This window comes from Myxocyprinus asiaticus, chromosome 26 (genome assembly GCF_019703515.2).
Source record: "Myxocyprinus asiaticus isolate MX2 ecotype Aquarium Trade chromosome 26, UBuf_Myxa_2, whole genome shotgun sequence".
Classification (NCBI taxonomy): Eukaryota; Metazoa; Chordata; class Actinopteri; order Cypriniformes; family Catostomidae; genus Myxocyprinus; species Myxocyprinus asiaticus.
The window spans coordinates 14,414,096-14,429,832 of NC_059369.1; the positions used below are offsets into that span (position 1 = coordinate 14,414,096).

Consider the following 15,737-nt stretch of genomic DNA (forward strand, 5'->3'; position numbering starts at 1 on the left):
ATATAAGTGAGTTATTTCGTGTAAACAGACCCCTTTATACTTACTGCATGTGTGAAAAATAGCAAGCATAAACTTTTTTGTTTCCAAGCTAAATAATTGATTTTATTTGTCATTGTTCTAAAGCCAAATTAAATTATTGCACAATTTAATATATATATATATATATATATATATATATATATATATATATATATATATATATATATATATATATATATATATTATTATTATTATTATTATTATTTTTATTTTCTCTCTACCCAATAATAGAATATTAGAGAAATGGTAGAGAAATAATTGTATTCATTGTATTGTGCTATTGACAATAATTAATGTTCCATGGCAATTTTCTACAAAAATATTTTCCTCTCAAATTTTTCGTGGATGCCCTACAATCCCCTTGCAGAGCCCCAGTTTGAAAACCCCTGTTCTAAAGTAATGAAACTAAACTGAAAACTGCCCTTTTTTATTAACATTTTTGCCACCAACTTGCCACCCCCTGTAAAATGTCAACATAAAAAGGTATGTCAAACAGGCCTAGACTGCAAATTTTGAATAGTAAATGTTTGTGAGACTTTCCGGTTGAAAAGACATATGTTGTGTTTTGGATGATGGCGTGCTGTTGTCATCACAAGTCTTCATGACTAGCTTAACCAGGAAGAATTCCTTGGTAGCCAAACCAGCTTCACCAGAAAGACCATGCTGTTTTTGTTATTTTAGACATCCAATGTACATTAAGACTAGCACACATTGGTAGTTGTATTCAATATATCATTACTAGCAATATTGCTATTTCATTAATAATATTCTCTAAGCAATTTTGAGAGACTTGAAATAACATCTGCTGCAGCATTACAGATTTCACCCATTTTACAATTAATCTGGAATGTTTCCATTCGTCCGAGTGTATAAGCTGGTACAAATTTGTTTGCCTGTAAGAATGGATGATGGTCATTATCCAATCACACCTTCATGTCTGAGTTTTATCAGGTCGACACCTACAGATTTGATTGGTGTCTTACTAATCTTTGTGATTGACTGCTTGTGTTTCCATGACTACACTCCTGCTCAAATCCCTTGTTCAGGTCCCTGGTGGACGTCTGCCCGGCTGAGCCCTCACCGCATGAGTCGGAGGCTTCAGATCAGGCGACCCAAAGCCCACCACCCCCAGCATCACCACAGCAAGCGGATAACACATCATCAAAGACAAATGCACTCTCTCCACCAGTGACCACCCAGCCTGAGCCCGCCACCTCTCAACCTCCTCATGCCGACAAGGTAACATTGCTTAAGACATATTAGAACAATACCTTTAAAAAGTTTGGAATCACTAAGACCATTTCTAAGTTTTTGAAAGAAAGTTTTCATCTCAATAATTAGGTAGCATTTTATTAATCAAAAATACATTTAAAAAAAATAGTAATGTTCAAATAATTATTATTGTGTGAAAGAATTACATATTTGCCTGTGATGGCAAAGCTCAGTTTTCAGTAGTCATTGCTCCAGTCCACCAAGAAAACACTATATTAAGACATAATTTGACATTATAATGTTTTACTGTTATTATTGATCAACCAAATACAATTTTGCTGAATAAATCTTCAAATAAAAATAAATAAAAAATTAAAAAAAACATTTTAAAAACATTACAATTTGATAGGGATTCCATACGTTTGAATAGTAGTTTACATTTAAAAGAAAAATGAGAATTGGGGAGGTTTTTTGTTTGTTTGTTTTTTTCTTATGCATGACTACTTTTATTCATCTTCTGTTGTTGCAGGAAGAGGAAACTCCTGACGAAGGATGCGGAGGTGTGAATATGAACGTGTTATACAAGTACACGTGCAGTATACTGTACAACATATTGTGGCATGGTATCTGCAGGTTTAAGGGGATTAAATTGAAGACATTTTAAGATTTTAATGCCAATTTTAAAAAGAACTCAAGACCAATTATGTAACAAAACAAAGAAAAAAAAACATATTTAAAGGTTAAATAGTGAAGTCGATACATTAAGTTGAACTGTATGAATGGTGACTTTCCAACACTACATTGAGAGAGAGAGAAAGCAGTTCAGGATGAATGGATTCAATAGAATGAATCAGTCTTTTCAACACAGAGGGCTGTTTAGGATGAATTGATTCACTAGAATGAATCAGACTTTCCAACGTCAAATATGAAAGGAGGACAGATTAGGAGAGCGCAAACAGTGCATTTTATTATTCCCTTAGCTCACTTTTTGCCTGTAAGGCTGCATACACAAACATAAAAAAGATTTAGCGAATGGTTGCACTACAGAGATGCCTGTTGGTAAAAGCAGTACATGAAATGGTGGGGTTTAAATAGCGTGCACAGACTTTTTAATGCAGCACAGTGGATAACACACTGAAAAGTTGATCATTAATTCCAAATACTATAATTAACAATAAACTGACAAAAACTAGCACAGATTGACAATGACACAGTTAAAAGTACAGTAAATGATGGCGTCATTTTCATACATGCAGAACTGCACTTAACCTCAAAGCCCCTTAACTCTGCGCTGTGAAGGTGCTAAAGCACCTCCTGCCTTTCAGCACATAAACTACTATCAAATGAACATTACCATTACTGTTGACATTTAGTTGACTTTTCCCATGTAATCAATAAAATGTAATGTAATGTGAACGTCCAGTAACTTAACTGGTTGTCTGCCTGCCTGCAGTGCCCGCTAGCTGTTCTGGCATTAAGAGCTGGGTTCTTCGCTTGCCTCTTGCTTCCCAGTGCCTGAACAACTTCGACCAGCTGCTGAAAAAGAATCATGTGACCCCACCCAAGCTGCCCTCGCTGCCATCACTGTCCCCCGACCTCATGCAGCTGTACCAGGAGCTTTCCCAGCTTCCAAAACAAGCCAACCAGTGCTTCCAGAACGTTCTCCTTCACCTCAGCAAACTCAAGCCCATGTAGCATGTCTCAACAGCAGCCTGTAGTCTTGGAGTTAGAATTATGTAGCTAGTGGATTTACTACTAAAAATACCCAAGAAACCCACCATCAGCCTTCCAGTAATCAACCCATGCCAAAAGGCCCTGAAATCCTCATTAACCCGTGTTTGACGTCCATAGAAATTATATCCAAGTGTCCTATGGTTACAGAAAACCACCAAACCTTCAACAGTCTCTCAGGTGAACAGACTGTGCTAGACTGTGCTGTGTTATACTGTGCTAGACTGTGCTGTGCTTGACTGTGCTGTGCCAAAAAATATTCTAACAAGTTATTTTAGTGGTACTTGTTAGGGAAGCATGAAATAAATTATACTTAAAAATCATGTGGCTTGTTGAGAACAGGTGTGCTATTAATTTTATAAGCGATTAAACGCATGTTTTGCATGGCAAACGATAAAACCGTCAAAAATTTCCATGAATTTTTTTTTCTTGGACCATTACACAGCCACAGTAAATCTAAGGAAATCATGGAAAAAATTGCCAAGTGATCTCTAACATAGTGGTGGCAAGTATTGCACAGACAGGCACCACTCACATTTTCTTAAGAAAATGTAAACATTTATATTTACTATGTAACCTTTAAATACTTCGGTGTTTCTCCAAAAATTATTATATACCTCGGGTCTTTAGCAACCAGGCATTTATAGTCTATCACAAATGGATCTACCGGGGGCCTGGGTACCTCAGTGAGTAAAGACGCTGACTACCACCCCTGGAGTCGCGAGTGAATCCAGCCAGGTCTCCTAAGCAACCAAATTGGCCCGGTTGCTAGGGAGGGTAGGGGTAACCTCCTCGTGGTCGCTATAATGTGGTTCTTGCTCTCGGTTGGGCGTATGGTGAGTTGTGCATGGATGCCGCGGAGAATAGCATGAAGCCTCCACACACGCTATGTCTCCGCGGTAATGCGCTCAACAAGCCACATGATAAGATGCGCAGATTGACGGCCTCAGATGTGGAGGCATCTGAGATTTGTCCTCTGCCACCCTGATTGAGGCGAGTCACTACGCCACCAGGAGGACTTAGAGCGCATTGGGAATTGGGCATTTCTAATTGGGGAAAAAATAAAAAATACAAAAATGGATCTGCCTAGATTTTGTACAATTTTAGATACAGATAAGATACAATTTTCAAAGCATTTTCAAAAAATCAGAAAATAACAGAACAGAATATGTTGTGTTATACAATGTATTTTAATGTTTAATTTTCAAATATCAAATATGAAACAACTGGCTGTCAAACAAATATTGAGCTACATATACTTTTACAAAAGCTACACATTTTCTTAGGCACTTACAGTATTGAGACTAAATAAACTTAAAACTAGAAATTCAGGAGAACATCCAAATGGCAATAGCTATATTGTACTTTTCATGTTTTGTACTTGATATAGTTTATAGATCCTATACACTTTTGGTAACTAAGAAATAAAAAAAAAATATTATTATTATTGTAGTATTTATTTCTTTTTGCAATTTTGCCATTTTCTATTTTTAATTGTTACACTATTCATAAGAAAAATTATGAGGAATACTAAAGAGGTAGGGGCGAAACTCCTAACTCCATAAAAAATAAAAAATAAAATAAAAATGGATGAGGAAAAGGAGGTGGAATAAGGTCACTAAAGACCCAATTTGGGTTAACTGAATGTGTTAATGGAATGTCTCGAACATTGGACTTTTCAGATTTAAGGTTTATGAAGTTTTATCTGTCTGTTTAGTTCTAATCTGAAATATTTAGTCATAGTTTGTTTATGGTAAAATGCTTTTTTTTGAAGCTGTAAATTAAAATGTTACATGCACAAAAAATTTCAGTCCTCAAATATCCTCCTGTGTGCTCTCAGAGTGCACTCATGTGCAGCCAGCACTGAAGGTGGAGGAAGTGGATGATGGAGAGGTGACCTTGCCCAGAATCATTATCCGCCCAGAGTCAGACTCAGTGACCCTCACCATTCCTGTATTGAATCTGACTTCCCACAGGTCAGTATTTCACCATCAGATCTATTAAAGTCAATAAGCTAAATAATTTAGCCCTATTCATTGAAAGCTTGTGCTGTTTGCATTGTAAGTTTTGTTTTGTTTTGTTTTGATTTGCGCCTCCACTCTCAGCAAAGTTATGGATTCAGGGTAAGTTGTCAAATCTTTAGTCTTAGCTGTAGGATTCCCATATAAAACTTTTCTAATTTATGGTTCATTCTGTTGCCCTGCCTACCCTAACAAAAAGACTCAAATTTTAAAAGTGAGCACATTACCACAATGACGTGAACACTTTATGACCTGGTGTAGTAATTTATCGTATCTTGTTGTTCAGGAGAATGCCCGAGTCTCAAGAAGAGACAGTTCTTGGTGAATATGAAGTTGACCTAAAGGCAACATTGCAGAAGGATGTAGACCAGACTGATCTACTGGGTGTGGATGAGTGAGTCTTTATAACCCAAATATTAGATTCTTTTTAGATTTTAAAAGGGATAGTTCATCCAAAAATGAAAATTCTTTCATCATTTACTTATTGTTCCAAACTCATATGACTTGCTTGACAGCCTGAGTCACCATTTACTTTCATTGTATGGAAAAAGTTGCAGTAATGGTGAGTAAATGATGACAGAATATTCATTTTGGGAGGAATGATCCTTTTTATATTCCTTAATATTTGAATATTAATATTCAGTATAGTAAGTTTGCTTACAACATTTTTGTTGTCAACATTGTTTTTTCTTTATGGGATGTCAGTTCTTTTTAGAAAGTTGGCATCAGAGCCTCTTGTGAGCATTGTGACATGACTTCTTCTAATATAATGTAATTTCCTGTAGATACATTGAGCGGCCCATTTCTGCAGCCAGTCAAACTAGTATAGTCATGAATGAGCGTCTGCAGGAGCTGGTCAGGCTGTTTAAGGAGCGAACAGACCGTGCGAGAGAGAAACTGATTGATCCTGATGAGTCCGATCACGAAAGCCCCTCAGCATGTGAGTAGAATGCATTTTTACCTGATAATGATTGTGTGTGTGTGTGTGTGTGTGTGTGTGTGTGTGTGTGTGTGTGTGTGTGTGTGTGTGTGTGTGTGTGTGGGCGGGTTTGTGTGGTTTATGAGGACATTTGTTTTAGGTTACAAACTGGTAATTACAAGGATATTATGTTATAAATGTGGTTTATGAGGACATTTCTAGTGTCCCCATAACTCAAATCACTTAAAAAACATACTAAACGATGTTTTATTGAAAATGTAAAAATGCAAAATTTCTTGTGAGGGTTAGGTTTAGGGTTAGAGGTAGGGGTAGGGGATAGAATCTATAGTTCGTACAGTATAAAAATCAAAATTCAGAACGTTTTTTGTGAGGGTTAGGTTTAGGGTTAGTGTTAGGGGTAGGGGATGGAATCTATAGTTCGTACAATATAAAAATCATTATGTCTATGGAGAATCCTCATTATGATAGCTGCACCAACGTGTGTGTGTGTGTGCATGTGCGTGTGCATGTGCGTGTGTTCAATGATGTACTCAAGGATATTTTGAATGCTCCTTGAAATCACTTTGGATAAAAAGTCTGCCAAATCTGTAAATGTAAATGTAAAGTACTCCGTTTGATATTTGAACCATACTGTAGCTCCTGCCAAAAAGCCTGGAGCAGCTCCACCTCCACCGCCACCTCCTGAAGAGAAGAAAGAGAAAGATGCTGAAGAGGAGACAGAAGAGGAGCCGCAATTCTATGAGTTTATGGGTTACAAGTTTGAAATTCCCCAGATTCCTGATTGGCTCAGAGTCATCCTGGAGTTTCGTTTCCCATCCAGTATTGACCCCTACACAGGTGAGATCACCTACAATCGCCTGAAGTTAATCTTAGCTTTATAGGTCACAGTTGGTCACTATTAGAACACCATTTACTACCTTATCAAAAGGGTCATATCTTGGGAAATCCTTTTTTTTTTTTTTTTATCGTCTCAAATCTTTTGAAATAGAAGAGCTTGATATACTATGAAAACATACTGTAGCTTTTAGAACACAACATTTCCTCCCCTGTCCAAAAAGGCCATCTATTAAAACTACACTGCAAAAACAGCTCATTTTGTTAACACGAATGCATTAATACATGTCCGCATGCAGTTACACGTTAACAACTCCTATTAACAACTCCTAAACTTCAGAAATTTGATCTGCCCAGTCACGATGAGGTTAAAAATATGCTATTATATCTAAACACCAAAAGAAATAATAATAAGAGTGAATTGTGGGAAAGTCTGCCAAATGTTGTGCTGTTCTTGGTTGTGTGTAGCACCTACCGCTCTGTATTTTCTTCTGAAGGATCCCAATGTTAGAAACAAATAGCTAAAGCTTATTTTTAACAAAGTCCATGTTTGGGGGCCTGGGTAGCTCAGTGGTAAAAGATGCTGGCTACCACCCCTGGAGTTTGCTAGTTCAAATCCCAGGGCGTGCTGAGTGACTCCAGCCAGGTCTCCTAAGCAACCAAATTGGCCCGGTTGCTAGGGAGCGTAGAGTCACATGGGGTAACCTCCTCGTGGTCACTATAATGTGGTTCGTTCTCGGTGGGGCGTGTGGTGAGTTGAGCATGGATGCCGCTGTGGATGGCGTGAAGCCTCCACACGCGCTATGTCTCCGTGGCAACGCGCTCAACAAGCCACGTGATAAGATGTGCGGGTTGATGGTCTCGGACGCGGAGGCAACTGGGATTCATCCTCCGCCACCTGGATTGAGGCGAATCACTACACGACCACGAGGACTTAAAAAGCGCACTGGGAATTGGGCATTCCAAATTGGGTGAAAAAGGGGATTAATCAAAAAACAAAAACAAAAAAACAACGTCCATGTTCATGAGTTTGTAGGGCATATTTCAGCATGTGTTGTTTTGTGATCCGATCACAATGTAATGCAGGCTTTGCAAAAAGGCTGTCAATGAAGTATGGGGCAGTGCCTTTATATTGATATGTACTGTATACTATATTAAACCCAACAGTAAATCAACCTGTGTATAAATTTAAGCACAGCAAAATGCTTATTCGCATTTCACATGCAAAGAGCTTGTTTACGTTCTTAAAGTCTTAAAGGCACAGTAGCAAAAAAACAAAAAAAAAGGCCTGTAAAATTCAGCACAAAGAGGGGGTGAAACATATCATAGTGTCATTGACAACTCACAAGACATTTGTTTTTCTCCAGAATATTTGGCCCTGTACCTAACCGATGTTCTAAATTCATTGGCTACATACATGATTCTTCACTTCACAGATTTGATCTATGTGGTATGGCTGTTCTTTGTGACTCTCGCATGGAACTGGAATGTTTGGCTTATCCCTGTGCGCTGGGCTTTCCCATACCAAACCCCTGAGAATATCCACTGGTGGCTGTTTATGGACTACCTCTGTGACACCATTTATATTCTTGACATCCTGGTCTTTCAGCCCAGACTACAGTTTGTGAGAGGGGGGGACATTGTGGTAAGTATATGTAGGTGATTAGTGTACTACATTAGAGCACAGAGTGATTGCTGAATAACACTCTGTATAACATATACAGTGGCCCCAAAAAATGTTTAGACACAAAAGCCACACTTATATCAAAATATCAAAAACCAATTGGCATGCAAATAAATGAAGCTAGAGCTTTTCTCAAAACACATTTTTATAGCTATTTCTGCAATTACTTTTAAACAACTGGTCCAAAGATGATTTTTAGTGGATTTATGAAGTCAGTTCCCCTCAAGTTCACACAAGTTTCCTTGTAGAGATACCACAGGTGGAGTTCATCACATTAACTATGAACAAGTTCCGGTAAAGGGGCATTCACCATAGATTTTAAGCATGCACAAATATTTTGAACCCCAGAATGAATATGAGCGACAGGATATGATGTCACATTCTAGGGTTTCTCTTTTTAAAGGGGTCATGACATGCCTTTTTTTTTTCAGATGTTCCTTGAGGTTCACTTATAATATTAGTAAAGATTTTTGCGCACAAAACAGTCATATATTTGTAAAACATAATAATTTCCCACCCTCATTCTGAACCTCTGTCAGAAACGTTCTGTTTTGGTGCTGCTTCTTCTTTAAGACATGACAGTAAACGCCCACTGTTCTGATTGGCTCTCTGCTCTTGATTGACCTGCCATCTCACTGCTCACTACCACTGGGCAGGGCTACAGAAGTGATAAGGTAAATTAGGCATTGATGTGTTGTTGTGGAGGCGGTCAGATGCAAATGTCTACCACAGTGACATCACAATGAGGAGGAAGTAGAGAATGAGTCATTTTGGCAGCTTGGTTTCAACAAATGCTCTTTTTATAGTAAGGAGGAAGTTTTGAGTTCTGAAACGTACAGTATGTTTTTATGGTACAATGACCTCTTATATATCAAAAGATCAAGGAAAATCTAATTCCTCATGTTATAACCCCTTTAATAAATCATAAACTATAAATAACAAATTAAGATCCCTCATTGGTGAGTCTTTTCGCTATATTTGTTGTACGGTCGGAAATAATTTTGCATAATTAAAATCTAGTTTGACTCGACCTTTAGTTTGACTTATAGAAAGTGTCCAAATACTTTTGGGGGTATTATAAGTGTTATTTTGTTTACATTTATTGGTATTTGTGTTTTTTTATGTTTTGTTTACTTTAGTGTGACAAAAAGGAGATGCGAGAGCACTACATGCAAACAGAGCGATTTAAGGTAAAATCTTGATGTTAAGCTAAACCAGCTGAACACCAGCTTGGCCAGGGTAGGAGACCAGTTTAAACCAGCTACCTTAAACCAACAAAGACCAGGCAGCTAGCTTATGCTGGTTTTAGCTGATTTTTCAGCTGGGAATCTATTCATTGCGCTCAGCAAATAAAGTAAATGTATTATCAGAACATGTCTTATCATAATCTTCCATGTTTTCTGAATGATTTCTGTGTGTTCTCTCAATGTTTCAGATGGATGTGATCAGTCTCTTTCCCTTGGAAATCCTGTACTTCTTCACAGGTGTCAAATCGGTCTTGCGGTTTCCTCGCCTTCTAAAGGTAAGATTCACAAAGGCCTCTTTATCTCTTCTCACAGTCACACACACACACACTCTCTAATTCAGTGCACAAACGATCATCTTTCTGTGCTCTTCTTGCAGTACAATGCATTCTTTGAGTTTAATGATCGTCTGGAAGCTGTGATGAGCAAAGCCTACATTTACAGGTAAGAGAACAGACCAACACCAGAGGGAAGCATTTCACACAGCAACTATTAGGCTACCGTTGGGCTCTGTGACACTCTGTGACGCTTTCTTTTAGGGTGATCCGGACGAGTGCATACCTGCTGTACTCTCTGCACTGTAATGCCTGTATTTTCTATTGGGGTTCTGATTATGAGGGTCTGGGCTCAACCAAATGGGTCTACAATGGCAAAGGAAACAGGTGACATGATGCATAAATGTTTTACTCAAACTATATTACAGTGCAGATTTTGAAAGTGTATACTGAGTGTGTGTGTATGTCTCTGTGTGTCATATAGTTATATCCGCTGTTACTACTTTGCTGTGAAGACTCTGATAACCATCGGAGGTTTGCCTGATCCCACCACTGTCTTTGAAATCGTCTTCCAGCTTGTCAACTACTTTGTGGGAGTCTTTGCTTTCTCCATCATGATTGGTCAGGTGAGAGGCATACAAGCACAAGTGCCTCATTTCTCTGGTTAAGGTTTTAAAGGTGAAGGGTAATTTCTGTGCTAATAGTGTCACCAAACAAAAATGCAAAAATAATGACTGCTTACCAAACACTACCCCCATCTGCCAATGAACAGAGCAATGTTTTGATAGCACCACAGAGCCCTACAAAAGCAAAACACTTTAATTTCGGTCATTCAGTCAAAACACATTATTTCCATTTTGACAAAATGTGTATTGACTGCACGGCAGCAAGTGTTTATACTTTTTATTAATTTAAATGAGAAAGTATTTTAACATCACAAAATATTACACATATCTCCTTTATGTGTTCATTTATATTGTAATCTTTACACTCTATGCAGTTATGTTTGGTGTCTGTTGATGTGTTTGAATAGATGAGAGATGTAATTGGAGCCGCCACAGCGGGTGAGGCCTACTACAGACACTGTGTGGACAGCACTGTAAAGTACATGACATCTTACAAGATTTCCCGCGAGGTCCAAAACAGAGTGAAGACCTGGTACGACTACACCTGGAAGTCGCAAGGCATGCTGGGTACGCAAAATCTAATGGCACTGAATGGTTCCATACCAATAATTTTGCAGCTTCTATAGATTAAAGTTATATCAAACACCACAAAAAACTATTATTACGATAAACGTCTAGCTTGGTTGTTTTTTAGTAGAGTTAATAACCCTTCCAAAACATCTAAACTAGCCGCAAACTTGCCGCAAATTTGCAGCTCGTTATTTTCACGTGCAAATGAGCTTTTGGTTCAGCGCAAATGTTTGCCAGAAGTTTTCAGCTCTTCATGTGGTGAACCTCTGGCAAACCTTTGGCAACTATGACCAATTTGTTGCAAGTTTTCCGCAAAGCTCATTTGCATGTAAAAATTATCATTGGGGAATTTGCGGCAGGTTTGCGGCAAATTTGCCATGAACTCTCAATTTTCCTAAAATGATGATTCTCTGTATGTCATTAACTCGTGACTCAAGTCTTTTGAAAATTTCTCCAAAAAGAGATTTTAATTTCAAGAGAATAACCCTGGTCATATATATATATATATATATATATATATATATATATATATATATATATATATATATATGTATGTATACAGTATTCATTTATTCGTTTAGAACCATTTTTGTAAATCACACTGTTACGCCAGTATGTGACAAAAAATGAACGTCTTTTAGGTGTTTTTAGGTCATTAAACCATTGATATAGCACAGACTAGTGATGAGTCGTTTGTGAACGATTCGTTCACTAATCTTTTATGTGACTCAGAAGAACGAGTAGTCTCAGTGAGTGATTCATTCATTTTGTGATGGATCACGCATGTGCATTACGCAACCTCTGTTCGTTTGTTACGTGAAATCCGCATAGGTGCTGTACAGGAAACTAGGAAAGTATTAGTTCACCTTTCAACTCTTTTGGTCCGAGTCGTTCGTTCTTTTCTCACGTGACAGCTGTATACGCTATGCATTGCTCACACAGGAAACAGAAATGATTAGTTCACCTTTCGAGTCTTCAGAGGTGAACTAATCATTTCTGTTTCTCATAATTTGTCCTTGGCTGCATTATCAATTTTTCCTTATTGGGACTATAATCAAAGTTTGCGTAAGTAGATGTGTTGGGGGGGATTTGGCTATTGAAAATGTAACATTTTAATTTAATTCTGCTCAAATGAATGAAATGACTTGAATGAATGAATCTTTATTCAAGTCATTTCATTCATTTTGCAGAACGAGACTCAAAGATCCAAGTCAGTAAAATGATCCGATCTTCCCATTGCTAGCACAGATGTTCACGACCGAAACAAGTCTAATTATACTGTATTCAAATCAGCGTGACTACTAAGAGACTTTATCAGTGTTTAAATATAAGCATTTTCCCTGCAAATGACAACAAAGCATATCATTTTGTAAACTGCTGTGCATGACCATCAAGGCAAACATAAAGGACAACCATAGCCTGTAAGTAATTACATGTTTTAATAATGTCCTGGTGTCATTGTAATGTCATTAGTCACTTTTGCTCTTAATTAATCCAGTCCCTTTCTCTCCTTGTTAAATGAGATTAACTAAACGCGCGACATGCCTCCTCTCTATCAATAAGTCAAAAGATGCTGATCCTCGCTCGTTCATGAATTTAATTTGTAAATGGGGTGTATTCGTTCAGTGGGCAAATTATATGCTCCTTCACAGCCCATGCTACAATGCTATTGGCTCGCGCTTTAGTCAGTCTTTACAGGCAAGAAAGGCCACCAAAGCGCCTTGTGCTTCAAACAAGCGCAGCGTTGCAGTATGGCATGCCATTTGATCACATTTATCTTTACCCGTAACGTCTACAGACGACATAACGTGTGTACACGTAATTGTGTCTAAACACACAATTTCGTGTACAGGCATCCATATTTTGGCCAATTGCGAGCTAGGAATCTTGAAAATTTGCATAAAATTAAGTAAACATATAATAGCGACCTACAAAACCATGTGTAATTCATGAATAATACGTGTTAAATCGACACGTCATCCCACGAAGTGCTATGTCATCGAGTTTTCCAGCATACATCATGGATGTGTGAGGTCACGTGATGAAGATGCTGTATTATGACCAGGAAGAAAGCAGAATTTCGAAATAACAGTGTGGCACTCTGAAAATGACACTGGGTGCTTTCTCAACAGCTGCAAAACACAAGAATCCTCTCACGTGCAAGACAGGTCATATGGGACAGGACACAATTTAATCAATAACTTATAGATGATTTATAAGTTTTGACAGGTTTTTAATTTTGTTTTGCAATGTTAAAATTATAACCCATTATACTTAAATTATTCAAAACAGAATTCCTTCTGGTAGTCATAGGCAGTTTTGAATTATTGTTGGATATCAATAGGGTACAACAAAAAAACTCTAGAAAATTTTATTTTCTCCCAAACACTAAATAGTAATAAAAACTACCACAGCACTTTCCTTAACACCTATACACTGCAAAATTTCCTGAACCATTAAAATTTTTATTTTGAGGCAATCTGATGTAACTTTAAATATTTATTTAAATGTTGCAAATTTATGTAGCTAATGAAAATCCCTGACATTTTCATATTTATTTAGAGACAAAATACTTATTTATCATTTTCCGTTTTGTTTAATGTCATTAAATCAAAAGGTTTTCAATAACTGTCCAATAAGTGAAAGGATGGTATTTGGGGTAAACAGCCCCCCTGTTGCAGGGGCTAAAGGCCCCTATTAAACACATTGTTGGAATAAATTTGTTCTGAAATTTTTTTCAAAGTGGGCTCACATTGACTGATCCAATCACAATGGAGATTAATTTGTTTATAGAGTTCTTGAGATGTTATAAAATGCCAAATGTGTTTTAAATTAGCAGGAAATCATGCACCCTTTTCTGAAGTTGATATTTTCAGTAAGCATCATCTTAATTTGTTACTCAAAATAGCATCTTGCTTCCTCAAAATTATTTGCATTAGTTCACAAATTTTGTACTCTTAACTATTGTGCCTTCATCTACACGATATCACTATAAATAAAAATTTAAAAAACAAAACAGCAATTTATGCTCTTTTACTAAAAGACAGCTGCAATAATGCCATATCTTGTCATATTGGTAATACTATATTAAACTGAAATTACCCCAAAAATATCAAACCCAAAATAAGATTTAAAGAACATATAAATGTTAAACAGAAGTTCATTATCTGCCAAAATGTATACAAACAAGAGACATAAATATAAATTGTATATTTTGTAATATGTTCACTGAAACTGTTTTAATTTCATTGTGTTCAATTTGTAACAAGCAAGCAATGCATTAATGTGAACATTCTCAAGTTTCACAGATTCTTTTAAATAAATGATTCTGTTCAAATTCTTTTAAACCCATTTTCCGGTGTCATACTGTACAATATAATTTCACTGGTCCTTCAATAAAATGCAGTGCAATAATGTCACCGTGTGGGCTGTTAGCATAATGTCACTAAAAAACATCCATACACATTGAGTGAAATACCAGTGTTATACATTGGATTGATTGTAAAAATTCGCTGATTAAAAGTATTGTTTAAATGTTGTGAAATGTCCAGTGTGATGAAAATCCAAAACTCTTAAAACAAACAAGGTGTTGACAAATTTGCAAGAACCATCAGTTCATACTAGATGATGTGAGATTTTTTTTTCATAAGCTGTGTATCAAATTTTTAAAATACAAGAAGGCCAAACATTGATCTATCCTATTAATGCTAACTCTAGTTCTTGTGAAATCAGACAAAATTAAAAAATAGTGTTTCTGCTTCAACTCAGATTTTGTACATACTTTCTTTGTGTTGTTTGGAACCTAAAACTAAACTCTGTAAAATAGTTTATGTATGTTTTCATAACTTTTTAAGCTCTCTGAAATATTTATTTCTTTCAGGCCAAAATGTCTTGAATGATATTTCATGAATTATGATTGCTGGTCTCATACAAATTGGTAGATGCATATAAATTTGTTCCCTTCCAGTCCTCATGCTTCATAGTCTCCTCATAGTAATTTTTTTTTTTTCCTTTCTTTTTTTCCCAGAATGGACCCTTCAGTTGTAAAACAGTAAAAATATTTCTAAATATGTAGGTGGTACACATTTATTAATATTCTTGGTCTTATATGGGGTAATTAAGGTCCCAATACCATCCATGTTTCAAAATGTTTTACTTTTTTAAATAAAACTGATTATAAAAATATTTGTTTGTATAATATTTTATTGAAGATTACGCAATCCAATTTTATGGAATTTTGTTAAGAAATTGAAATGTGTAAATCTTAATCATTTTTATTTTTTTTTATAATTTTTTCTTTTAAGTGTGCAATAATATATTAGCCTAGTCCTTGGTGAAAATAAACAGGCAGAATCCAAATAACTGATAATCCTTATATTTATTTTATTTTATCTTTGATCAAGTTTTTGTTATTATCAGTGTAATTATATTTTAATGCATCTCTTCTTTCATTCTTATGATGTATTATATACACAATATAACATGTAATTTAATCTTGCCATCCAGTAAATAAACAAGATAGTGTGATGCATATATTATAATATATATATATATATATATA

At 36.3% G+C, this 15,737-nt stretch overlaps 1 protein-coding gene across 6 annotated transcripts in view; it reads left to right on the forward strand.

Moving 5' to 3' along the window:
- Positions 1-15,737, forward strand: part of LOC127416947 (cyclic nucleotide-gated cation channel beta-3-like) — a 63,205-nt gene that overhangs the window by 35,169 nt on the left and 12,299 nt on the right. For all 6 annotated transcript variants that reach the window (XM_051656556.1, XM_051656562.1, XM_051656563.1 and 3 more), the window contains 14 exons: positions 1,086-1,278; positions 1,781-1,811; positions 4,823-4,958; positions 5,088-5,105; positions 5,290-5,397; positions 5,789-5,943; positions 6,580-6,780; positions 8,214-8,422; positions 9,601-9,651; positions 9,897-9,983; positions 10,085-10,149; positions 10,245-10,367; positions 10,465-10,606; positions 11,014-11,173. In XM_051656556.1, coding sequence (XP_051512516.1) covers positions 1,086-1,278; positions 1,781-1,811; positions 4,823-4,958; positions 5,088-5,105; positions 5,290-5,397; positions 5,789-5,943; positions 6,580-6,780; positions 8,214-8,422; positions 9,601-9,651; positions 9,897-9,983; positions 10,085-10,149; positions 10,245-10,367; positions 10,465-10,606; positions 11,014-11,173 — 1,679 coding nt within the window. The remainder of the gene's footprint in view (positions 1-1,085; positions 1,279-1,780; positions 1,812-4,822; positions 4,959-5,087; positions 5,106-5,289; positions 5,398-5,788; positions 5,944-6,579; positions 6,781-8,213; positions 8,423-9,600; positions 9,652-9,896; positions 9,984-10,084; positions 10,150-10,244; positions 10,368-10,464; positions 10,607-11,013; positions 11,174-15,737) is intronic.